Source organism: Pleurodeles waltl, chromosome 12 (assembly GCF_031143425.1).
Source record: "Pleurodeles waltl isolate 20211129_DDA chromosome 12, aPleWal1.hap1.20221129, whole genome shotgun sequence".
Taxonomy (NCBI): Eukaryota; Metazoa; Chordata; class Amphibia; order Caudata; family Salamandridae; genus Pleurodeles; species Pleurodeles waltl.
The window spans coordinates 582837467-582864048 of NC_090451.1; the positions used below are offsets into that span (position 1 = coordinate 582837467).

Sequence of the window (26582 nt, forward strand, 5' to 3'; positions counted from 1 at the left end):
GAATGGAAACACAAGACCTGTAGGCACCACCGGTACCATAAAATTCAGTTTGCGACTGGTAGTTTCCAAGATAAAGGGCTTTGAAATAGTTGGTGCTATATTGTCAGGATTCTGATTTACTGACAACCCTACCAACTGTAGTCCCCTGAACTATAAGCTATTGGGCTAGTGGACTGGGCCAAGATACTGGAGACTGCCATTCACTCCTCTCACATTGTCACAATCTAGGGCCCCACCTCTCCTCAGAACTGTAGAGGTCTGGTTTCTACCCTCCTGGTGCAAGGATTTAGTTCAGTGTAACGATACAAATTAGAAATCCAGTTGGACTGCGGCCAATACACTACCCACTGAGAAGTTCTCTCTAGGAAGTGTTTTATAGTCACAATCTGTTGGAATCCTATCGTAAATGAATAACACACCCAGAAGAGCATGAAAATTTATTTAGGGGTCTACTTTAAAATGTTTGACTAAAACCCAAGTATAGTGCATAAAATATGAATGGTAATCACACAGAAAAAGGATATAAATGCAGAAATTCATGACATGGGCACAAAATGCAATATGAGCATTTCTGACATGGTGGACAAGTTCCTAATTTGATAATCTTTATTGCTTGATTTGTTAAAACCATAGCAAAATAAGACACAGCAACAACTGTACTCAAAATACATCAAATATGCACTTTTGGAGTTAAAACTATATTGACTAAAAACCGAAGCCTGTTAAGCTCAGAGGTTTTTAAGAGGGTCTTGGGGATTCCCCACTTCTCCCAGGCTTAGGTAGCTTAAAAAATAAGGACATGACTGTGGTTTAGCTGAATTGCTGCCAAAATGTATTCCGAAAACTAGCCCAAGTATAAAACTATTTTGCGAACAACTCATAAATACCCCGATCAGCTAGCATTCTCTAAGGGCATTTTCCTTGAGCGATTTGGCTAAAAACCACAGGTTTAAAGTGCAGTGCTTAAAGCTGAACTGTAAAGCGCTATGAATTACCATGAGCATTAAATACAAATTGTACAAGAGGGCCCCCCCTAGACCAATATGGCCAAATGTCTACGATGACACAGAACAGCCAATACCACACCGTGAATAAGTGGGGACCTGTTCCGGATAAGAGGAGTACTCAATGAAAGTACCCCTAGTTCACTCTATCTCCTCAAAATCATGTTTGACTGTGAGCTGAACCTCTTGGTACGATTAGAACTGGGCTTATACATTGATTATCTTCAAAGCGCTTACCACATCAGTAACTGATAGCTCCCTGGCCTCCGTCCTTTTCTTTACTCTTTGTAGAAAATGAACCAGTGCACATTTCAGCCTAATGTCCAATTAATTAAATCAAGCCAGCACTGCCTCCCTGCAAGATCTTATGTTCCACTCAATCCACATTCTTTGGAGGAGCTCCAGCCGATTCATCATTAAATCTGGGTACAAACAGAGTATATGAATAATATATTTTTGCCCTGGCCACATAACCTGCAGACGTTTTGAGTCTCACACCTGATACAGTCTGGAAATTGGGTTAGGCTTGGCAGTATCTCCAGCCTATGCTTCAAAAATAGTAACTTGGACCACTCGCCATAAGGTTCACTAACGTAACTCTGAGGCTTCAGCCTCTGTAATGTCATCCAGCCGGGCTTATGCCTAGAGAGACAATCCTTGTGGTCAAGCATGGACATCAAGTGTGTAGGTGATTTAGCAAGTTTTTTGAACTCCTGATAGCCTGTTTCCAGGCTCCATTCAGACCAAGTGTTTCCAAGGCCTGCTGCAGCTAGGACCTTGTTGGAGATCTCTATCTTGTTTCGATTTAGGACCATAGATGATGGGTCAAAGTGCCTTGTTTGCTGTCTTGAATTTGTGGTGGCACACCGTAGAAGTTGCCAGGCATGCCAATGGCTGTTTAACTATGCCAAACTCCAACCAGATCTCAGCAGGCGATGTGTAGAATGGTATCTGAAATATTGTCCTGTCAACCCTAAGGAGCACTTTGTGTAGAACTGTGCTGTCCCGACTCCTGAAGGCCTTGCTACTGAGGCCAGGCATTGAAGGGCTTTTGCTTGAGTCACCTGCAAGATTGGTGTAAGCGATGGTCCTTTCAGTTTGCTGTAAAGAGATCTTAGGCGCGAAGCCAGGGCATAGCAATTTCTCTTCAGTTCTTCAAGCTGTTCACGGAACCTGTAATTCGCGTTAAAGTAAACGCTGAGATACTTAAAGCTTTTAACATGTCCAATTCTGTCTTTGGCCAGAAACCATGTGGGCTTCTGACTTCCTGAGCAGTGGAATGCTAAGATTTTTGTTTTCTTTCTATTGATTGTCAGGGCATTTCCATCTGAATAATTCAAGATAGCACCCAATATATGCTTCACCCAAACCTTCATCCTGTTGACTATGACCAGGTCGTCTGCATAGAGCATGTTCGAAAGTGGGAGCCCCCCTATTTTGGGCGGGTGGGAGTTGACAATGTTCAGTGTCTGGGTGAGGTCTAAAACACAGCCCTGTTTAAGGACTTGTGTAGTTTTGATTGGCCTAGATAGTCTAGACCCGTCCCCAATTTAGATTTTGACCCATGTATATTTTTGCAACAGCACAAGGGCCCTACGGAGGCCGTCCGGGATGTTATATTTAGCCAGCTTCTGCCACAGTTATCCTCAATCGACTCTGTTGAAAGCAGATTTGTAATCAATAAACCCCAAATAGACCGGGTGCCAGTAGGATATTGCACAGTCAGTTAACAGGTAAATTGTCATGATGTTAACTAGGGTCCCTTTTTTCTTTGAGAAGCAATTTTGATTTAGAGGAATAATGGCATTTGCCTGTGCCCGCTGCTGCAGCTCTTGTATGTAGGAACGTACCATCTTGCCTGGCATGTTACCCCCATTTTTACTGTATGTATGTTTGTTTTTGCCTGTGTCACTGGGATCCTGCTAGCCAGGACCCCGGTGCTCATAAAGTATGCCCTGTATGTGTTCCCTGTGTGGTGCCTAACTGTATCACTGAGGCTCTGCTAACCAGAACCTCCGTGTTTATGCTCTCTCTCCTTTTAAAATTGTCACTGCAGGCTAGTGACTAATTTTATTCTGATTAGCACACTGGAACACCCTTGTGATTCCCTAGTATATGGTACCTAGGTACCCAGGGTATTGGGGTTCCAGGAGATCCCTATGGGCTGCAGCATTTCTTTTGCCACACATGGGGAGCTCAGACAATTCTTACACAGGACTGCCACTGCAGCCTGAGTGGAATAACGTTCACAGCCATTTTACACCACACTTAAGTAACTTATAAGGTTAGGTGCAAAGTTACTTAGTGTGTGGGCACCCTGACACTAGCCTAGGTGCCCCCACATTGTTCAGGGCAAATTCCCCAGACTTTGTGAGTGTGGGGACACCATTACACATGTGCACTACATATAGGTCAATACCTATATGTAGCGTCACAATGGTAACTCCGAACATGGCTATGTAACATGTCTAGGATCATGGAATTGTCACCCAAATACAATTCTGGTGTTAGGCGGACAATTCCATGCATCCCCGGGTCTCCAGGATAGAGACAGGGTACTGCCAAACTAACTTTCCGGGGTTCTCTCTGCAGCTACCGCTCCTGCCAACCCTCAGACAGGATTCTGCCCCCTGGGGCCAGGGCAGCCCAGTCCCAGGAAGGCAGAACAAAGGATTTCCGCTGAGAGAGGGTGTTACATACTCTCCCTTTGGAAATAGGTGTGAAGGGCCTGAGAGGGGTAGCCTCTCCTGGCCTCTGGAAATGCTTTGAAGGGCACAGATGGTGCCCTCCTTGCATCAGCCAGTCTAAACTGGTTCTGGGATCTCCCCAGCCCTGCTCTGGCGCGAAACTGAACAAAGGAAAGAGGAGTGACCACTCCCCTGACAAGAACCTCCCAGGGGAGGTGCCCAGAGCTCCTCCAGTGTGTCCCAGACCTCTGCCATCTTGGATAATGGACAGCTCTGAGTGGCCAGTGCCAGCAGGTGACGTCAGAGACCCCTCTTGATAGGTGCTTACCTTTCTCTGTAGACAATCCTCCTCTGAGGGCTATTTAGGGTCTCTCCTGTGGGTATCTCATCAGATAACGAATGCAAGAGCTCACCAGAGTTCCTCTGCACTTCCATTTTCGACTTCTGCCAAGGATCGACCGCTGACTGCTCCAGGACGCCTGCAAAACCGCAGCAAAGTACAAGAAGACTACTAGCAACATTGTAGCGCCTCATCCTGCCGGCTTTCTCGACTGTTTCCTGGTGGTGCATGCTCTGAGGGCTGTCTGCCTTCACCCTGCACTGGAAGCCAAGAAGAAATCTCCCGTGGGTCGACGGAATCTTCCCCCTGCCAATGCAGGCACCAAACTTCTGCATCACTGGTCCTCTGGGTCCCCTCTCATCCTGACGATCGTGGTCCCTGGAACACAGGAGCTGGGTCCAAGTGTCCCCGACAGTCCAGTGGCCCTTCTGTCCAAATTTGGTGGAGGCAAGTCCTTGCCTCCCCACGCCAGACAGTAATCCTGTGTACTGCGTGAACTGCAGCTGCTCAGGTCCCCAGCACTCCGTCCTGCATTGCCCAACTCGCTGAGTTGGACTCCGACTTCGTTGGACCCTCTTTTGTTGTGCTGAGTCGACCGTCATGCTCAGATCTTCTGAACGTCTGTTCAGGTGCTTCTGCTGGTGCTGCCTGCTTCTGTGTGGGCTCTCTGTGTTGTTGAGCGCCCCCTCTGTCTCCTCCTCCAAGGGGCGACCTCCTGGTCCTTCCTTGGCCCTGGCAGCACCCCAAACCTTCAACAGCGACTCTTGCAGCTATCAAGGCGGTCTTTCTGCGTGGAAACAACTCTGCATCCTCCAGCACGCTGTGGGACATCTTCGGACCAAAGGAGAAGTTCCTGGCATCTTCCGTTGCTGCTGAATCTTTGGCTTCTTCCACCCAGAGGCAGCCTTTTGCACCTTCATCAGGGGTTTAGTGGGCTCCTGCCCCCCTGGACACTTGCGTAACTCTTGGACTGGGTCCCCTTCCTTTAGAGGTCCTCAGGTCCAGGAATCCGTCTTCAGGGCTTTGCAGTCAGTTGTTGTCCTTGCAGAATCCCCTAGCTCGACTTCACTGTCTTTCTGGGGTAGTAGGGTAACTTTACTCCTACTTTTCAGGGTCTTGGGTTGGGGTATCTTAGACACCCTTAGTGTTTTCTTACACTTCCAGCAACCCTCTACACATGACAATAGGCCTGGGGTCCATTCGTGGTTCGCATTCCACTTTTGGAGTATATGGTTTGTGTTGCCCCTAGGCCTATTTTTCCCTGTTGCATTCTATTGTGTTCTACACAGTTTGCACTACTTTTCTAACTGTTACTCACCTGATTTTGGTTTGGGTGTGTATATTTTTGTGTATATTACTTACCTCCTAAGGGAGTATATCCTTTGAGATACATTTGCCATATTGTCACTAAAATAAAGTACCTTTATTTTTAGTAACTCTGAGTATTTTGTTTTCTTATGATATAGTGCTAAGTGATATAAGTGGTATCGTAGGAGCTTTGCATGTCTCCTAGTTCAGCCTAAGCTGCTCTGCTTTAGCTACCTCTTTTAGCCTAAGCTGCTAGAACACCTCTAATCTACTAATAAGGGATAACTGGACCTGGCACAAGGTGTACGTACCACAAGGTACCCACTATAAGCCAGGCCAGCCTCCTACACTGTAATAACACACCAGCAAAGTATGTGGTGGTGTTGTTGATTAGTGTCACAAAACGTTCCAAGCATCCTAACACTTTATAGCTACTTATATGTTAACAGTTAACAGATGCAATAAATAGCAAGTCTATAAATTGAGGTTCTTAAGATGGATCATAAAGCACACCTTCTCGCTGTAAAACAATAGCTGTTTAGCTCTTCTCCATCACTGCTCTTTTCTGGTAATGAAGGGCAGTGCAAGGCTAAAGACCATTTCTAAAGTATACAAACAAGTGATTATTGGAATGCTTGAAGTAATCTCAGCCACTGGTAATTACTTGGGCAGTATCCCAGGCCATCATTATTTTGCACGATATGCCGCCTCAGTTTTGGACCCAGCCATATGTAAATCACTTTCGACCCTGGTCAAAAGAGAGCATTCAAGCCTGAACTGCCCGACCAGGTTTCCCTGAACCAGAACACAAGCAACCGAGGGCCAGTTTGACCCTAGTTAGGGTTCATCAGCCAGGTGTTGCCTGGTTCCAGTGACTGAATGTGCACGGGACCCACATCTGGGCATATCAGTCCCACTTAGGGCGACACATTAAACTATACAAAAAAGTGATAAATGTAATGCTTGAATTAATCTTAGGCACTGGTAGTTACTTGGGTTGTGTCCCAGCCTATTGTTATTTTGCACAACATGCCACCTGAGTTTGGACCCAGTCATATCCAAATCAGTATTGAACCTGCTCCAGTTGGAACAGTCCAGCCCGAACTGCCAGGTCAGATCTTCCTTGATCTGGAACACAAGTAACCCAGGACCAGTTTCACCCTAGTTAGGGCTCTTCTTCCAGCTATAGCTAGGTTCCAACGGCATAGTTTGCACATGACCCACATCTGGACATACCTGCCCCACTGAGGGCAATACACCACACTAAAATATATTTAAAAAGTCATAGATGGAATGCTTCTCTTCACCATAATTGAAGCTGCCTTCAACTAAGGCTGGTTGTCACTACAAACCAGCATGACCTCTGACATAATCGTCCCAGGGCAAAGCCCCTTCATCATATGGTCAAATACCTGGGTTTTTGTAGATTCTGATTGCCAATTTTATCTCATAATTATAAAATAATTCCAGACACTAAAATATCAACATGACTAAACAAATATGGCAATAAAGGTGTCATCTTGATTTAAATGTAAATAATATTCTGCTTCAACTAAAACAATAAAACCATGTCAGCTTCCACAATTAGCGATCGTGATGTTATGGCAGTGTCCCTGACAAAACATTAAAATGTCACCCTAGAGATGAGGCAGACATGATATTAGCACTTGTGGGTGTGTCTAAAACTTAACAATATCTATTAAAAGAGATAAAAAAATCTGCAATCAGCCACATAATAAAAATAGAAGCGGTCTAAAAGGGACTTGTCATATTGTTCATAATAACATGACCACTTGCTTGCCAAGGATCTCTGTGGTAGCTTTGTAGTTTGGTAGGTGGTCCATGGAAAGTTTTGTTTTTTTGTGGCAGGTGCACAGAAGTCTCATACAGATTCATGTACAAGCATCCAGTACTCAAATCAGTGCTATGCAGAGTGGAAGATTCTGTCCCAATTTGGGGAGGTGGCCACCTTTGAGAAGAACTGGTGCTGAGAATCAAGAGCAGGCCTGTGACTGGTTCCCCATTTAACATGAACTAGTCATCTGTTTGTGAGCCCGGGTTCCGTGGTTGCAAAATTAAGTCTGGTGATTGTGAACACTCCGATAGGGCTAACATTGGTCAACTAGAATGAATGGTAACTGTAATGCACAGCATGTAAGTGCTGTAATAGTATTTGGGGTCAAATCTCTGGCTAAAAAGGAAATAGTAAATAGTTTTCTTTGCCTGTTATTGTTTTTTGTACATAGTTCTTTTTACATGCATTAACACACTTGTCTTATCATGAAGGTAAGCACTAATTCAACAGTTTGTTAAAAACGGGTATTATTGAGTTATCTACAGCGCAATCTTCCTCCTTCATTCCTCCTTCGACTGCTCTGCCTTAACATTGTGAAGTCAGTGCAAAAAAGTGTTACTTGGTTGTTTCAGTTTGTGGTCCAGTAGTGCTGTGACCTCAAGTCACCACTGCTAATCCACTCTTGTAATAATTTCAGCCTAGGTACCTTTGACTTCCCGTGGAAATCTGGAACCATCTTCTTGCATGTTGACTGCTAATTTTTTTCCCATCTCAAATTATCAAGTTCTGTGCATGGATTCTGCCTAATAGTGTTTCTGAAATAGACACACTCTGATACTGTTTATTTTCCAGTTGTCAATATATTGTTAGTCATTTATTAACTCAGCAACACCTAGAAATGAGAAATATCAAAGGAATTAGTGTAGGTGGCAGTCACACAAACAGAAATTCATACAAAAATCTATACAGCACACGGGTGTGGAATTTCCATAGCCCGAGGCCCAGGACATATTGTTTGGGGTCAAGGACAACAAGTTTTCATGTTATTTTGTCCTTGGGACCAGTAGACCCAGCCCCCTGCAGCAGAAAGCCTTCGGCTGCCAGTTTACAGGGAAGGGAACTGTGTGCAGTTGTGGTAAAATGTGTGTCCATATGTTAATGCTGCTTGGACATGTATTCTTCGTTCAATAATGCAAAGCCTTTATCATTAGGATGAGCAATCTAAAAAGATGTTGTAATGTCACACAGCACTACTGACAGTGGTTCCACTTAGAAAAAAATGTGTGTACCCACATTTGAAAGGTTTAATAATATGACCGTATGTATAATGCTCTCTGATTATAAGCAAAAGTTAGCAGAACCTTGTAGGCAAGAATGATGATTCTTTGCTTTCAAAATAAAATGTTCAGGAAAAAAATGCAGGTAGGAAAAAAAGTGATTTACTAAATTACTGTGAAATTATAGGTACTATTTCTTCAAAGCATCATTTAGTAAAATGTTTTGATGCATGCTAGTATTTCCAAAAATATTCGTAATGGAAAAGAAGTCTAACCATTTCCAACAAGATTATGGGAAACATGAAAGTAAACAAGCACTGGAAAAACCAACTGATCCGACATTGGTGTATCAGTCTTTTTGGTTTTGTCAATGTGTGTCTTGTTTTGACATGGCTTTTGTAACATTTTATTGTTGTGGGAGCTGCCAAGCCCACACTATTGTAACAAAAATTGGCAAAAGGTGATAAGAAATTAGGTCTCAGAAAGTACACACTGCCACAGTAGTTCCTGGCACCGAACAAAATTACTTTGTGTGCCAGTATGCTCCTTGTGCAAGAGCAGGATGCTGTCACCCACAGTAAAGCTGGCTGATAGATGGCTAAAGGGAGAAATAGAATTTTAATAGAAACAAAATTTCTTGGATAATGCCAGACCTATTTTGGGGCCCAATTCTTAAAGGTAGTCACAAAAGTGCACCCATGGTGGATGTGTTTGCATTTTAGTGTCCTTCATCAGTTCACAAGAATTTACAGAAGAAGGCCTGGTGATCGTACTCCTAGAACATATTTGTGAACTGTATTTTAGCACAAACAAATATGCATGTGTAGATTTGCTCATGTGAAAATCTATTGAGCGTTTACAAGTTCATTTTCCCTCCAACCACTTCTGCTTCTGCCCTTGTCAGGAGTAAATTTCCAAACTTTCTCAGTGTGGAAAAAGATAAGAGAAGTGCTAATTAAAATCATTAAAACATTAATTTTAGTAGGTTTGCAGAGATTCAAATGCATTCCAGCCCCGGAACTACTGCTTACTGCTTCCTCCAGCCCCAGTATGTAGATCTACGGAAAGGTGGCAAAATAGGGAAATTGCTATAGTAGGGCTCGAAATTGCTATTATTCCAGCCCTGCTACAGTATTAGCCATGGCATAATCAGAGAGGCTATTATCAGCGCTCTTACAAATGATATTGCTGCCATAATGGATCACCGCACTGCATGGTACCAAAAGGACAAGTAGATTTTTTTTATAGGACAAGTAGATACTTTATTAAATTCCATACCCTTGACAGCAGAAATCACAATGTGATTAACATAACTGCTTCACTGTCATTCCTTAGCTTCTCTGAGGGTTTTCCTAATTTTTTTACTGTTCTTGTTCAGCAAGTTTGGAGAGCAGCTATGTTAACCAGGATAAGCAGCACACTATACAAACAAAGGGACAATAGTCAGGAATCTACCATGAAAATAGCCTTGGAAGGTGCAGCATACACCAGAAACGGCTCCAGGAGCAAGTTCCTGGTTTCCTTGTAACTACTTTTATGTGCATCAGTGGAGCTATGGATTATGTGCGCTTAGGAGAATCAGATAATGCGAATCAGGAATTATATACATCACGGTAGCAAATGATGATGTTCTCCAGGACAGCAGAGGTATAAGTACATCAGAGGAGCTCCTGGTGATGTGAACCAGAGAAACGCTGTTACGTGCATCAGAAGATCACTTGCGCTTGTGCCTCAAGGGAGCACTAGGCAGTGGGCGTCATGGAAATATCAGGTGATTTACAGTTCCCAAGTTTGTGTGACAAGGGGGATACAGGATGGTTTGAAGACGAGGGCACTGGTTGATGTACAATGGTGCCAACATCAAGGTACGTAGAAGGTGATATATCGATAGGTTTCAGTTTGCTTCATGTCGGACAAGAGCAACTTATTCTGTTCTTCTTTTCATCTTTGAAGTTTATAATCTGTGGGGTTAGGAAAAGTATTGGGGATTCCAGGGAAAGGAGTGTAGCATACGGGGAAACTAAATTGCACTTTGTTGTTGTAGTGTGTAGTATTTCCTTCTAGTGTGTATTAAACGCTGCTCTGTCCTGTAAAGATAATCGTTAACCCAAATGGGGGTCTGACGCTTTTTTTTTAAAGTGGATTTTAATGAGTGCCTAGGGATTTTTAGGATTTTAGGGATTAACGGGACTTTTCCGAGGATCATGCTCTGTAGTATGCAGAGTGGGTGGGTGTAGGAGGCTGGACTGGCTTGTAGTGAGTACCAAGGGGTACTTGCACCTTGCACCAGGCCCAGTTATCCCTTATTAGTGTATAGGGTGTCTAGCAGCATAGGCTGATAGATAATGGTAGCTTAGCTGAGCAGCTTAGGCTGAACTAGGAGACGAGTGAAGCTCCTACAGTACCACTAGTGTCACTTGCACAATATCATAAGAAAACACAATACACAGATATACTAAAAATAAAGGTACTTTATTTTTATGACAATATGCCAAAGTATCTCAGAGTGTACCCTCAGTATGAGGATAGCAAATATACACAAGATATATGTACACAATACCAAAAATATGCAGTATAGTCTTAGAAAACAGTGCAAACAATGTATAGTTACAATAGGATGCAATGGGGACACATAGGGATAGGGGCAACACAAACCATATACTCCAAAAGTGGAATGCGAACCACGAATGGACCCCAAACCTATGTGACCTTGTAGAGGGTCGCTGGGACTATTAGAAAATAGTGAGGGTTAGAAAAATAGCCCAACCCAAGACCCTGAAAAGTGAGTGCAAAGTGCACTAAAGTTCCCCAAAGGACATAGAAGTCGTGATAGGGGAATTCTGCAGGAAAGACACAAACCAGCAATGCAACAACGATGGATTTCTAGTCGAGGGTACCTGTGGAACAAGGGGACCAAGTCCAAAAGTCACAAGCAAGTCGGAGATGGGCAGATGCCCAGGAAATGCCAGCTGTGGGTGCAAAGAAGCTACTACTGGACAGTAGAAGCTGAGGCTTCTGCAGGAACGACAAGGGCTAGAGACTTCCCCTTTGGAGGATGGATCCCCCACGCCGTGGAGAGTTGTGCAGAAGTGTTTTCCCACCGAAAGACCGCCAACAAGCCTTGCTAGCTGCAAGTCGTGCGGTTAGCGTTTTTGGACGCTGCTGTGGCCCAGGAGGGACCAGGATGTCGCCAATTGCATCTGGGGACAGAGGGGGCGTCGAGCAAGACAAGGAGCCCTCTCAGAAGCAGGCAGCACCCGCAGAAGTGCCGGAACAGGCACTTCGAAGAAGAGTGAAACGGTGCTCACCCGAAGTTGTACAAAGGAGTCCCACGTCGCCGGAGACCAACTTAGAAAGTCGTGCAATGCAGGTTAGAGTGCCGTGGACCCAGGCTTGGCTGTGCACAAAGGATTTCCGCCGGAAGTGCACAGAGGTCGGAGTAGCTGCAAAAGTCACGGTTCCCAGCAATGCAGGACTTACCTCCACCAAACTTGGACTGAAGAGTCACTGGACTGTGGGAGTCACTTGGACAGAGTTGCTGGAATCAAGGGACCTCGCTCGTCGTGCTGAGAGGAGACCCAGAGTACCGGTAATGCAGTTCTTTGGTGCCTGCGGTTGCAGGGGGAAGATTCCGTCGACCCACAGGAGATTTCTTCTGAGCTTCTAGTGCAGAGAGGAGGCAGACTACCCCCACAGCATGCACCACCAGGAAAACAGTAGAGAAGGCGGCAGGATCAGCGTTACAGAGTTGCAGTAGTCGTTTTAGCTACTTTGTTGCAGTTTTGCAGGCTTCCAGCACGGTCAGCAGTCGATTCCTTGGCAGAAGGTGAAGAGAGAGATGCAGAGGAACTCTGATGAGCTCTTGCAGCCGTTATCTAAGGAATCCACAGAGACCCTAAATGGCCAGAAAAGAGGGTTTGGCTACTTAGGAGAGAGGATAGGCTAGCAACACCTGAAGGAGCCTATCAGAAGGAGTCTCTGACGTCACCTGCTGGCACTGGCCACAAAGAGCAGTCCAGTGTGCCAACAGCACCTCTGTTTCCAAGATGGCAGAGGTCTGGAGCACACTGGAGGAGCTCTGGACACCTCCCAGGGGAGGTGCAGGTCAGGGGAGTGGTCACTCCCCTTTCCTTTGTCCAGTTTCGCGCCAGAGCAGGGCTAAGGGGTCCCTGAACCGGTGTAGACTGGCTTATGCAGAAATGGGAACCATCTGTGCCCATGAAAGCATTTCCAGAGGCTGGGGGAGGCTACTCCTCCCCTGTCTTCACACCATTTTCCAAAGGGAGAGGGTGTAACACCCTCTCTCAGAGGAAGTCCTTTGTTCTGCCATCCTGGGCCAGGCCTGGCTGGACCCCAGGCGGGCAGAAACCTGTCTGAGGGGTTGGCAGCAGCAGCGCAGCTGCAGTGAAACCCCAGGAAAGGCTGTTTGGCAGTACCAGGGTCTGTGCTACAGACCACTGGGATCATGGGATTGTGCCAACTATGCCAGGATGGCATAGAGGGGGCAATTCCATGATCAGTCAGAGCTCCCTATGGATGGCAAAAGAAATGCTGCAGCCCATAGGGATCTCCTGGAACCCCAATACCCTGGGTTAACTCAGTACCATATACTAGGGATTTATAAGGGTGTTCCAGTAAGCCAATGTAAATTGGTAAAATTGGTCACTAGCCTGTTAGTGACAATTTGAAAGAAATGAGAGAGCATAACCACTGAGGTTCTGGATAGCAGAGCCTCAGTGAGACAGTTAGTCATAACACAGGTAACACATTCAGGCACACTTATGAGCACTGGGGCCCTGGCTGGCAGGGTCCCAGTGACACATACAACTAAAACAACATATATACAGTGAAAAATGGGGGTAACATGCCAGGCAAGATGGTACTTTCCTACAGTGGGTTAATTGCAGTCTGCCCTGTGAGGCAGTGCTGTGGTTCATTTTAGACCTACGTCAAGATGTGTGTTATGAGGCGTGTAATTCTTTAGTTGATATCAGCGATCTGTGCTGTGCATGTCTAACTGGTGGTCGCAGAGACTACAAAATCCTGTGCGAAGTTTAATGGAAGTAATATATATAATATGTTCCAAGCATTTTATTTTCCCACATTTTGACCTAATTTATCTGGTCTTTTGCTTTATTATAGTTAAGGCTTTGTTTTAAAACCAAAAACATTTTTAATTTAAACACAATTGATAACTCTAGTCGAATAAGGTTTGCACATGTGGTCAAGCTTCTTTGTTTTTGGCTACTGCTCTTTGGAATGTTCTATTTGACATTCCGTACTTCCCAGGACATTTCATTCATGTAGATTGAGAAGACTTCGTCTATGTATTAGGACTAGATGTACAATCTGGAGGAAATTAGTATCGACCAGTTAATGACTTGACCCTTCCTTAGGAATATATACAGATTTATTGTGTGTAGGAAAGTACCATCTTGCCTGGCATGTTACCCCCATTTTTCACTGTATATATGTTGTTTTAGTTGTATGTGTCACTGGGACCCTGGTAACCCAGGGCCCCAGTGCTCATAAGTGTGCCTGAATGTGTTACCTGTGTAGTGACTAACTGTCTCACTGAGGCTCTGCTAATCAGAACCTCAGTGGTTATGCTCTCTCATTTCTTTCCAAATTGTCACTAACAGGCTAGTGACCATTTTTACCAATTTACATTGGCTTACTGGAACACCCTTATAATTCCCTAGTATATGGTACTGAGGTACCCAGGGTATTGGGGTTCCAGGAGATCCCTATGGGCTGCAGCATTTCTTTTGCCACCCATAGGGAGCTCTGACAATTCTTACACAGGCCTGCCACTGCAGCCTGAGTGAAATAACGTCCACGTTATTTCACAGCCATTTTACACTGCACTTAAGTAACTTATAAATCACCTATATGTCTAACCTTTACCTGGTAAAGGTTAGGTGCAAAGTTACTTAGTGTGTGGGCACCCTGCAACTAGCCAAGGTGCCCCCACATTGTTCAGAGCCAATTCACTGAACTTTGTGAGTGCGGGGACACCATTACACGCGTGCACTACATATAGGTCACTACCTATATGTAGCTTCACCATGGTAACTCCGAATATGGCCATGTAACATGTCTATGATCATGGAATTGCCCCTCTATGCCATCCTGGCATAGTTGGCACAATCCCATGATCCCAGTGGTCTGTAGCACAGACCCTGGTACTGCCAAACTGCCCTTCCTGGGGTTTCACTGCAGCTGCTGCTGCTGCCAACCCCTCAGACAGGCATCTGCCCTCCTGGGGTCCAGCCAGGCCTGGCCCAGGATGGCAGAACAAAGAACTTCCTCTGAGAGAGGGTGTGACACCCTCTCCCTTTGGAAAATGGTGTGAAGGCAGGGGAGGAGTAGCCTCCCCCAGCCTCTGGAAATGCTTTGTTGGGCACAGAGGTGCCCAATTCTGCATAAGCCAGTCTACACCGGTTCAGGGACCCCTTAGCCCCTGCTCTGGCGCGAAACTGGACAAAGGAAAGGGGAGTGACCACTCCCCTGACCTGCACCTCCCCTGGGAGGTGTCCAGAGCTCCTCCAGTGTGCTCCAGACCTCTGCCATCTTGGAAACAGAGGTGCTGCTGGCACACTGGACTGCTCTGAGTGGCCAGTGCCACCAGGTGACGTCAGAGACTCCTGCTGATAGGCTCCTTCAGGTGTTAGTAGCCTATCCTCTCTCCCAGGTAGCCAAACCCTCTTTTCTGGCTATTTAGGGTCTCTGTCTCTGGGGAAACTTTAGATAACGAATGCAAGAGCTCATCCGAGTTCCTCTGCATCTCTCTCTTCACCTTCTGATAAGGAAACGACCGCTGACCGCGCTGGAAGCCTGCAAACCTGCAACATAGTAGCAAAGACGACTACTGCAACTCTGTAACGCTGATCCTGCCGCCTTCTCGACTGTTTTCCTGCTTGTGCATGCTGTGGGGGTAGCCTGCCTCCTCTCTGCACCAGAAGCTCCGAAGAAATCTCCCGTGGGTCGACGGAATCTTCCCCCTGCAACCGCAGGCACCAAAAAGCTGCATTACCGGTCCCTTGGGTCTCCTCTCAGCACAACGAGCGAGGTCCCTCGAATCCAGCGACTCTGTCCAAGTGACCCCCACAGTCCAGTGACTCTTCAGCCCAAGTTTGGTGGAGGTAAGTCCTTGCCTCACCTCGCTGGGCTGCATTGCTGGGAACCGCGACTTTGCAGCTACTCCGGCCCCTGTGCACTTCCGGCGGAAATCCTTTGTGCACAGCCAAGCCTGGGTCCACGGCACTCTAACCTGCATTGCACGACTTTCTAAGTTGGTCTCCGGCGACGTGGGACTACTTTGTGCAACTTCGGCGAGCACCGTTTCACGCATCCTCGTAGTGCCTGTTTCTGGCACTTCTCCGGGTGCTACCTGCTTCAGTGAGGGCTCTTTGTCTTGCTCGACGTCCCCTCTCTCTTCAGGTCCAATTTGCGACCTCCTGGTCCCTCCTGGGCCCCAGCAGCGTCCGAAAACGCTAAACGCACGATTTGCGTCTAGCAAGGCTTGTTGGCGTCCTTCCGGCGGGAAAACACTTCTGCACGACTCTCCAAGGCGAGAGGGATCCGTCCACCAAAGGGGAAGTCTCTAGCCCTTTTCGTTCCTGCAGAAACCTCAGCTTCTTCTGTCCAGTCGAAGCTTCTTTGCACCCGCAGCTGGCATTTCCTGGGCATCTGCCCATCTCCGACTTGCTTGTGACTTTTGGACTTGGTCCCCTTGTTCCACAGGTACCCTAGATTGGAAATCCACAGTTGTTGCATTGCTGGTTTGTGTCTTTCCTGCATTATTCCTCTAACACGACTACTTTGTCCTTAGGGGAACTTTAGTGCACTTTGCACTCACTTTTCAGGGTCTTGGGGAGGGTTATTTTTCTAACTCTCACTATTTTCTAATAGTCCCAGCGACCCTCTACAAGGTCACATAGGTTTGGGGTCCATTCGTGGTTCGCATTCCACTTTTGGAGTATATGGTTTGTGTTGCCCCTATCCCTATGTTTCCCCATTGCATCCTATTGTAACTATACATTGTTTGCACTGTTTTCTAAGACTATACTGCATATTTTTGCTATTGTGTATATATATCTTGTGTATATTTCCTATCCTCTCACTGAGGGTACACTCTAAGATACTTTGGCATATTGTCATAAAAATAAAGTACCTTTATTTTTAGTATAACTGTGTATTGTGTTTTCTTATGATATTGTGTATATGACACTAAGTGGTACTGTAGTAGCTTCACACGTCTCCTAGTTCAGTCTAAGCTGCTCTGCTAAGCTACCATTATCTATCAGCCTATGCTGCTAGACACCCTATACACTAATAAGGGATAACTGGGCCTGGTGCAAGGTTCAAGTACCCCTTGGTACTCACTACAAGCCAGTCCAGCCTCCTACATTGTGCACATTAGAAATACGTATTAATCTTTCTGAAAGTGTATATGCATCCTGCCTGTTAATCGGCTTTCCGTTGCGGGATATTTAACTGCTGCTCGTGCACAGTCCCATCTAGGGAGTCTCTTCTGTGGTGTGCCTGGGATCTCGGCCTCTGCTCATACTTCACTTGAAGTACTTTGACATTGCTCCCTGCTACGCAGCTGCTAGAGATCACAATGAGAACTGTAGAGAGCCACCCGGCCTCCCCTATACTTTGTTGCAGTAAAGGGCACGAGGGCGGGTTTGCGCCCGATGTTTTAAAATAAAGCGAGGACTGCGCTCGGGCAGTTCCTCATGCACCGTGACCTGCATCTGTGTCTTTTCTGCGCGGTGGGGAGCGAAGGGGCGCAACAAGAATGACTGATCATTCTGCTCTGGCATAGTCCGTGATTCGCTCGAGATTGCTACTTGACTCCCTGTTCCAGTGTACACTACATTTGAGGCTTGTGCCCCGCACTTTTGTATAATCTTAGTGTGTTGTTGTTCGTCCCTATTATGAATTCCTGACATTCTTATCTGTCGTCCTCAATTCTTGAGTCCACGATGTCTATGCAGATGGCTCGCCACTGTGTAGAAAATAAAAAATGAAATAATATTAGTAGATTAATAGAGTACTTATATGTAAAAAGGCAGGATTGAAAAGCTGAACGTTTTAGTACACTGTAGGAAAGCTAAAAATTAAGTTGCTATTCATATATTGTTTTGTGGCTGATTCTAATATGGACGATCAGTTGCCTCAACTGAAGTAGCACTAGTAGGCACCAACATAAAGAACGCATGCACTACGAACAAAAAAGACAAAGTGATAGGCAAGAATCAAGGCTATCGCTTCGACTTTTAAATTGAATCCAAATTTTGAAAAGTTCCGCATTCCGTTAAATTAAGATAAAATGTTGATTTTCACTTTTCCTTATTTGTGAATAAAATAAAATACTTCTGTCGTAGAAATTATTTAGAGGATGTGTTTTCGGCTTTCACTTTTGATTCAGTTGGGGTCAACTGAGGTCAAAAGGTTGAGAACCGCTGCTCCAAGGTACTCTGTCCTCTGCAGTACCTAGGTATGTAGCTTATTATTTGGATACTCTAGGGTACTCTTCATTTGTTACTAATTCTTCACCATTGTCAATAGTAAACTGGCATCTGTAGTGTGTAGGCTCTTCCTTGTTTGCCCTTTGATTTATCTTTCTAGGCTAACAAGCTACTTTTTCTTGCTGCTCAGGCACTGTTGGAGTGGCTGCTGTGACTGCTGGCCCTGGGTTAACCAACACAGTGACAGCTATTAAGAATGCACAGATGGCCGAGTCACCACTTCTTCTGATCGGAGGCGCGTCTGCAACCCTTCTGCAGGTGAGCCAGACCCAAATGTTTAAGAAAATGTTATCAGTGACCACTCTCCTATAAGTAAACCAAACGTGGGCACTCTACGGCAGGACGCTGGTTCCAGACGTTCAGGGCAGAAGTAGTTTCTGCCTTACTTCGCTGCAAATTAGACGAGTCCTGCCAAAGCCAAGAAATATGGGTAGCTGTCATTTTGCTTCACAGCACTGGTTTGCAACTTCATGGGAATTGGAGGTTACCGTACTACTACAAGTGAGCTAATTAGTGATCTGTAATGGAAGGGGAGAATATGTGTCACTCAGTTCAGGGGGCTTGCGGCATATTGCTGTAAATGGCATGTAATTAGTCAGTGTTTGTGAAAGCCTTACCGCCACTCCTTTAGTCAGCTTAACATTCATGAGACCAGGGAGGAAATATTGACATATTACCCCATTAGGCTCGAACATGGTGGGCCTTCTGGCAGAAATAGTAGTGCTCACAATGCTGTTGTACACAGCCTCTCTTTATTTACTTACTGCTCAATTTGAAGGGCTTATCTTGGGTTTAAACATTGTGTATAAAAGAAATTTGAAATTATAAACTACAGATTTGGACTATTCAAAATAGAAAAGTTTACAAAAGGTGTATATCAAATGTTGTCGGCACAGATGACTAAAGAGCGTTTACAGTTGCTATGTTGTGGATGTGGTACTTTGTGCCAATATGGGACAAGGAACCTTCACCCACTTAGCGTGTGTTGGGGTTCATGTTAATCTGACAGTACTCGTTATGTACTCACACTAAATGTGTCCTCATAATTAGTCGAGGCTTCTTAGCATGGTATTTGGTGTCCAGCAGTTAGTGTCAGCTTTACATTCTAATGGTCACAGGCTTTTGAACAAAATAATGATTTCCTTGATAGTTCCCATTCCTCTCTGTGGATATGAGAAATGTCATATTCTGTTTTTCCTGAGTCCATGGTATAAATCTGCAGATGTCTGTGGAAGAATCAATAGCTCTCCCTCAATTTACCCCATCCCTGTTGTCCAGGGCACTGCTTAACAGCAAGAAAAAAGCTGAAGACTAACTGTGATCAAACTACAGACTGCCCTGGCCTATTGGAACCAACCCAGCATCAGACTGCCATTCCAAAGCCCATAAAAGAAACGGTAAAATCCGATGAAAGACAGTCTATTAATTGGAGGAGTGTTTGCATTTTCAGTGATCCTTGCATTTTAATTTTATTTTGTGCTTTTCGTCCTGCGCTCCAAAATTGAGATAATCTGTATTCCCTCCCTCCAGTGACTTCTATTTCACCTAAAACATGCCTTTAGTCTGTAAGAGACTCATTCAATCCTGGCGTGAAGAAGTTGAAGCTAAGGTATTGTTTGTGAGGTGGAAAGCAGAACTCTGACTAATAGAATAAAGAGCAAGGCCCGCCTGAGGCCATGAATGGCTTGCTGCCTAGCTGTCCAGAACTGTCCCAAACAACAAATGCAACATCTGAGGTAAATTATATGCAGCCAGCAAAACAGGTCTTAGTGAATCTGCACTGTCTCTGATATATGCACATATCCTGATGAGCCATCAGTGCTGGGAGGGAGGAGAGGAGTGGTCACTCACACCTGAAAGGGCTGTACCTGCCTTCACACAATGCAGTCTCCAACCCCTTGGTGTGTGTCTGGGGCTTGGCCTGGCCAAGGCAGGATCTTACAAGCAAGAGATACTTTCCTTTGAAGTTGGCCTACTTCAAAGGCAGAAAGGGGTATACGCAGTGGACCCAAAACCCCAGACTTTATATTACTTCAAGATTTCTTCAAGGATTCAAGAGGCACCAATGCCAAGTAGAAGAGCTGAGAAGTGCTGCCCCTTCCTGTGACTGTGTTTGTTTGGCTATCCTGTAGTTGCTGCTTCTGCCAGTGAAAGGGGACAGACTGGACTTAGTTGTGCATTACTGCTTGAGAAGATTCTCTAAGGGCTTGAGTTGAGCTTGCCTCCTGTTGTTGAAGTCTCAGGACCATCAAAGACTTCTCTCTGCCAGCTCCTGGACTCTCTGGTGAGACTCCTGCCCTTTCAAGTGGTACCCCATCCAGCCCCTGGGCCCTTGAAAAATGACAGGGACATTTTCGACACACCATTCGCAACACAGCTGATAAAATAACGAGCCGCCGGCCTCGTGGCTGAAATCAACACCTCCACCGGCATCGCAGCTGGGAGATCGACACATCGCAGCTGGAGAAACGACACGCAACACCCACTTATGGAGACTGATAACAGCGCAAATCCCACGTAGTGTGGTTTTCTAACACTGTGCAACAGGATTTACCACGAATCGTCCCTGGGCGTCAAAGTCAACCCGATTCTGCACGGATCCGAGGTGCCCCGTTCAGAAATTGACCTATCACCCTCTTGCTGGGGAGAAAAACGACTCATCGCTGAGCCAACCGGAGAAGGAAACGACGCACATCCTCATTTGTGAGTAAGAAATTGAAGCATCACAACCCTTTTTCTGACACCTGCTCGCCCACGGAGCTTTATTTTTGACGCTATTCAGATATTTTGTGTAATATCTGCATTCTCACTATTTTCTAAGGATTAAGACTTGGATTCTTTGTAAAATTCATATCTTGACTTGTGTATGTTGGATTTTTGTCATTTTGATCTTGTTTGATTTAGATAAATATTTACTGTTTTTCTAAACTGCTGTGGCGCCCATTTTGTAGTGTTTTCACTGTACTACTGTGTGTGTGTTGGTACAAATACTTTACACATTGCTTCTGAAGTTAAGCCTGCCTGCTCATGCCAAGCTACCAAGGGGGTGAGCGGGGGTTAACTGAGTGTGATTCTCCTTTACCCTGACTAGAGTAAGGGTTCTTGCTTGGACAGGTGGTAACCTGACTGCCAACCAAAGACCCCATTTCTAACATTGGTGATCAGCGGTGAGGATTGTACTTGAACCTGTACTTGACATACAGTGATTAAGTGCACACTACTTCTTTCAGTGCAGACCATTACATGACCACATACTGCTTGTTTTTGCTTTTTCTCTTTTTAGATTGTGTTTCCCTACTGCCATATTTTTGCTAATCTTTGATTGATTTTTGAACTTCATCTGGAACTCTTTTTCTGCCTTGGAATGTTGCACTTTTTTTATTCTTCTTCATGTCCCAATCTGGAGATGCTTCAGCTGGAGTTGCTTTTGACTTAGGTAAACTGGAGAGTTATACAGTTGCTCAGTTGAAGCAGTTCTGCAAAAACCTTGCCTGTCCCATTAAGGGCTCCAACAGGAAGGAGGAGCAGCAGAAGACACAGAGGGCCTGGATGACAGCCAAGGAAGCAGCGGGGCACGCAGAGGAGGAGGAGGAGGATTTGGAATCCATACACAATGGCATAGTGGGTGGGCCTGTTATGTCCAGGGAGAGAGTCTCCAGGGTAGGTAGAAATGTGTCATCCAAGGGTTTGACTCCTTAAGAGTTACAGGACAGACAGGCAGAGATGGTCCACCAGCTGGAGTTGGAAAAGTTTAGGATGCAAAGAGAGATGGAAGAAAGTCGGATGGCCATAGAAGAGAAGAAGATATTGGTGGCTCATGAGCTCAGCTTGAGGGAGCTGGATCAGAGGAGCCAGTCCAGTAGGGATGGTGGCAGCAATATCACAGTGCAGCCTGAGAGGAGAGTGCACATTCGTAAGGACCTTGTGAAGGATTACAAAAGGGAGGATGACATATTGTAGTGGTTCAAGGGGTATGAGTCTGCTATCCATATGAATCTGGTCCCTGAAGCTCATTGGGTGGTGGGTCTGTGGAACCACTTTGAGGAGAGGGATACTCTGACATCCTTAGGGGATCCTCGAGGGCTTACTTACTCAGTCATGAAGGACACCCTACTCACAAGGTATGGTCTCACCCCTGAGTAGTATGAGGTTAAGTTCAGGTCCTAGAAGGAATCCCAAACCTGGTTGGAATGTGTTGATTGTTTTTGCAGGTCACTGGATGCTTGGGTGAAGGGCAGTAAGGTGACAACGTATGAGGGGCTTTGCAGTTTTATTGCTTGGGAGCACTTGTACAATTTGTTTTCCAGAGCTGCAACAGCACCTAATTGGCAGCAGGCTGACTGATCCCAGGAAGCTTGTGCAGGAAGTGGGCCATTGGGAGAGTACCATGGTCCAAAGGAGGTATGGGGGAGACTACACCAAGGGTGGGTAGGGTCCCTCGCAGAAGAAAGAGTGGGTGAAGCTAAACAGGGGGAGTTCTCTAAAGGGCCCCAACCTAGTTCCCAGGGTAAGGATTCCCAACCCCCCAGTGAAAAGAAACCATGGTTCTCCAAAGGGAAACCTGTGGATGGGGGTCTCCACAAGTGCTATGAATGTGACCAGGTGGGTCATGTGAGAATGGATCCCAAATGTCCCAAGAGTACACTGGGACCCACTGGTGCTCAGTCACAGGGTTTGGCCAGTGTAGCGCTTGGAGAGGAGTTGGTTCCAGGGGGGTGAGAGCCAGCTGAGATTACCGTTGTCTTATTAGGGGACAGTGAGATGGTCCAAAGAACCCTAGTGCCTGAGAACACAAAAAAGTACAGGCTGTGAGTGACCGTTAATGGACAGAGGGTGTAGGCTCTGAGAGACACAGGAGCCAGTGTTACTACAGGGAGGAGTCACCTGGTGTTTGAAGAGCTGATAGATCCCCGTGTACTTCACTAAGTAGTTGCAGTGAAAAACTCATAGCGCCTGTGCAGAGTGCTGCAGGTTCCCTTTGAATTTGGGGGGGGGGGGCAGAGGGGGGCTGGTCTCAGGTTCCTTGAAGGTAGCTGTGAGTCCAACCATGCCTGTGGATTGTTTGCTTGGCAATGCCCTGGAGGATTCCCCTTGGAAAGGTGTGGCGCACAGGTCACACTTTGAGATGTTGGGCCTGCCTGGGTGGGTATGCATTTCCACCCGGTCAATGGCAGCCCGTGAGGGTGGGTCAGAAGCCCCTGGAGCCTGAAACAGTGGCCCAGGGGTCCACCAAAAAGAGAAAGGACAAGGGGTCCGGGAAACCGGCCCCAGAAGTTCCCACGGCCCGGGAGGAGGCAGAGCTTGAGGGTGATGTCTTGGAGCCAACAGGGGATCAGGTGGCTGAGCTGGGGGAGGTCCGTGAGCTGTCACAGTGGCAGCAGGAAGAGGGACCCACCAAGGAGGCATTCTGTGAGGCACAGAAGACATGCCCTACTCTAGTGGGTTTGGGCAGTAGGCTGCAGACCAGGCGGCTGGCAAGGAGCCAGGATCTCACCTGATTTATTGGGACAATGGCCTCCTGTATAGTGAGCCTAAGGTTGCTGAGCCTGGGTTAGCCCGTGTGCTAGTGGTACCCCAATGCTTCAGAGCCTTCCTACTGGGGCTGGCTCATGATGTGCCTTTAGCTGGACATTTGGGGCAGGACAAGGTCTTTGAATGGGTTGTCACCCACTTTTACTGGCCCCTAATGTGCAGGCACTCAGATGCTCATTGCAGGTCTTGCCAAACTTGTCAGGCAAGTGGCAAGAGTGGGGAGAAATGTAAGGCTCCCCTCCAACCTTCTCCAATGGTCAGTAACGCCTTGTCGCCTACAGAGAGGTGCCTCAAAAAAGCTTGGATTTAGTCTTTTTGAGTTACTGTATGGCGACCCTGCCAGGGGACCTTTAAGTCTGGTAAAGGAGGGCTTAGAGAAAGTCCCCAGTAAAACTCCCCAGAATGTATTTTGCTACATGCTGGCCTTCAGAAACCAGACTGCTTGCATCAGAGCTCCCGCACAAAAGAACCTGGAAGCAAGCCAGGCAGGCATGAAACAGTGGTATGACCAGAATGCTACTCTGGTTGAGTTTCAGCTTGTGCAAAAAGTGTGGGTAATGGTACCTGTGGAGCCTAGGAAGCTCCAGGACAAGTGGACTGGGCCATTTAGAGTGATGGAGAGTAAGAGCGAAGTCACATACCTGGTGGACTTGCTGACTCCCAGGAACCCTCAAAGGGTCCTGCATGTGAACCGTCTCAAGCCACACTTTGAGTTGACTAAATTGTCTATGCTGCTAGCGACAGATGATGGGGTGGAGGAAGAGAGTGAGCCTCTGCCTGACCTCCTGTCTGCTGGAGAAAAAGATGGGTCTGTGGAGGGAGTGAAACTCTCCCCCTCCTTGACCTCAGAACAACAGAGGGACTATCGTCAGTTCGCCTCCTTATTCTCCTTGATCCCAGGGGTCACACACTTGTCTACACATGATGTGGACACTGGGGACAGTCCATCTATTAAACAGAAGGTTTACAGGGTGACAAGGTCAGGGCTACTATCAAAGATGAGGTATCTAAGATGTTATCCCTAGGGGTAATTGAGTTTTCTAGCAGTCCTTGGGCCAGCCCTGTAGTCTTGGTCCCAAAGGCTGCTGCTCCCGGTGCCAGCCCAGAACTCCGGTTCTCTGTGAACAACCGTGGTCTCAGTGCGGTCACTTATACTGACGGGCTCCCCATCCCCACGTGCTGATGAGCTCATAGATCTGTTGGGAGCTGCCAATACCTCAGCACATTTGACTTGACGTCTTGGTATTGACAGATTGCCCTGAGGGGGCTAAAGAGAGGTCAGCATTCTCTACCCAAGATGGACACTTCCTGTTCAAAGTGATGCCATTTGGGATGAAAAATGCCCCTGCCACATTCCAGAGATTGGTCAACCAGGTGTTGACTGGGCTGGATGACTTCAGCGCAGCATGCCTGGATGACACTGCAGTGTTCAGTTCCACTTGAGAGGAATACTTGCAGCACCTCTGCAGAATGTTGGAGGCCCTGCAAAAGGCAGACATCACTATTACGGCAAGCAAGTTCCAAATAGGGCAGGGTTCAGTAGTTTATTTGAGGCACCAGGTAGGGAGTGGCCAGGTGGCACTCCTACAGCCAAAAATTCACTCCATTCTGTCTTGGGAGCCTCCTAAGACCCAGAATGAGGCGAGGGCCTTTTTAGGCCTCACTGCCTATTACAGGAGGTTTTGCAAGGGGAATGGCACCATTGTTGCCTCCTTGATTAAGTTGACTTCCAAGAAGCAACCAAAGAATGTGATCTGGAGAGAGGCTTGTCAGACCACTTTTGATGCCCTAAAGTGCTGAAGGCACCTGACTACTCCAAGGAGTTTGGTGTGCAAACAGACACCTCAGAGCATGGTATAGGAGCAATACTCTCACAGATTAATGAAGAGGCCTAGATCAACCTTTAGCCTTCATTAGCAGGAGGTTATTTCCCCCAGAACGTAGGTGAAATGCAATAGAGTTTGAAGCTTTTGCTGTGGTCTGGGTGGTGAGGAATACCCTATTTGTTTGACACTCACTTCCGGGTTCAGACCTACCACAGGCCCCTCAGATGGTTAATGCAGATGAGTGGTGAGAATCCAAAAGTGTTGAGGTGGTCCATTACCCTACAGGGGATGGACTTTACGGTGGAACACTGCCCTGGTACAGAACACGCCAATGCTGATGGTCTGTCCAGATTCTTCCGCCTTAGTGATGAATACTCCCAGGAGGTTGGGTAGTTGCTTCCCACTTCCAGTTGTGGGGGTACATGTGTTAGACTTGGCAGCCTTGGTGTAGTCTTCCTTAACTTTATTCTTCTGTTTCCCAGGTTGTTGATGTGTGCTTTGTTTGTTACTCTGGGCACTTTATCACTGCCTTCCAGTGCTAAAGTGAAAGTGCTCTTATGTAAAATGTATGTGTAATTGGCTTTCCATGATTGGCATATTTGAGTTACTAGTAAGTCCCTAGTACAGTGTGTAGGAAAGTACCATCTTGCCTGGCATGTTACCCCCATATTTCACTGTATATATATTGTTTTAGTTGTATGTGTCACTGGGACCCTGCCAGCCAGGGCCCCAGTGCTCATAAGTGTGCCCTGTATGTGTTACCTGTGTTATGACTAACTGTCTCACTGAGGCTCTGCTATCCAGAACCTCAGTGGTTATGCTCTCTCATTTCTTTCCAAATTGTCACTAACAGGCTAGTGACCAATTTCACCAATTTACATTGGCATACTGGAACACCCTTATAATTCCCTAGTATATGGTACTGAGGTACCCAGGGTATTGGGGTTCCAGGAGATCCCTATGGGCTGCAGCATTTCTTGTGCCACCCATAGGGAGATCTGACAATTCTTACACAGGCCTGCCAGTGCAGCCTGAGTGAAATAACATCCACGTTATTTCACAGCCATTTACCACTGCACTTAAGTAACTTATAAGTCACCTATATGTCTAACCTTTGCCTGGTAAAGGTTGGGTGCTAAGTTACTTAGTGTGTGGGCACCCTGGCACTAGCCAAGGTGCTCCCACATTGTTCAGGGGGACACCATTACACGCGTGAACTATACATATGTCACGACATATGTATAGCGTCACAATGGTAACTCCGAACATGGCCA

At 46.3% G+C, this 26582-nt stretch overlaps 1 protein-coding gene across 5 annotated transcripts in view; it reads left to right on the forward strand.

Moving 5' to 3' along the window:
- Positions 1–26582, forward strand: part of ILVBL (ilvB acetolactate synthase like) — a 562186-nt gene that overhangs the window by 94620 nt on the left and 440984 nt on the right. For all 5 annotated transcript variants that reach the window (XM_069217736.1, XM_069217734.1, XM_069217733.1 and 2 more), the window contains exon 4: positions 18081–18208. In XM_069217736.1, coding sequence (XP_069073837.1) covers positions 18081–18208 — 128 coding nt within the window. The remainder of the gene's footprint in view (positions 1–18080; positions 18209–26582) is intronic.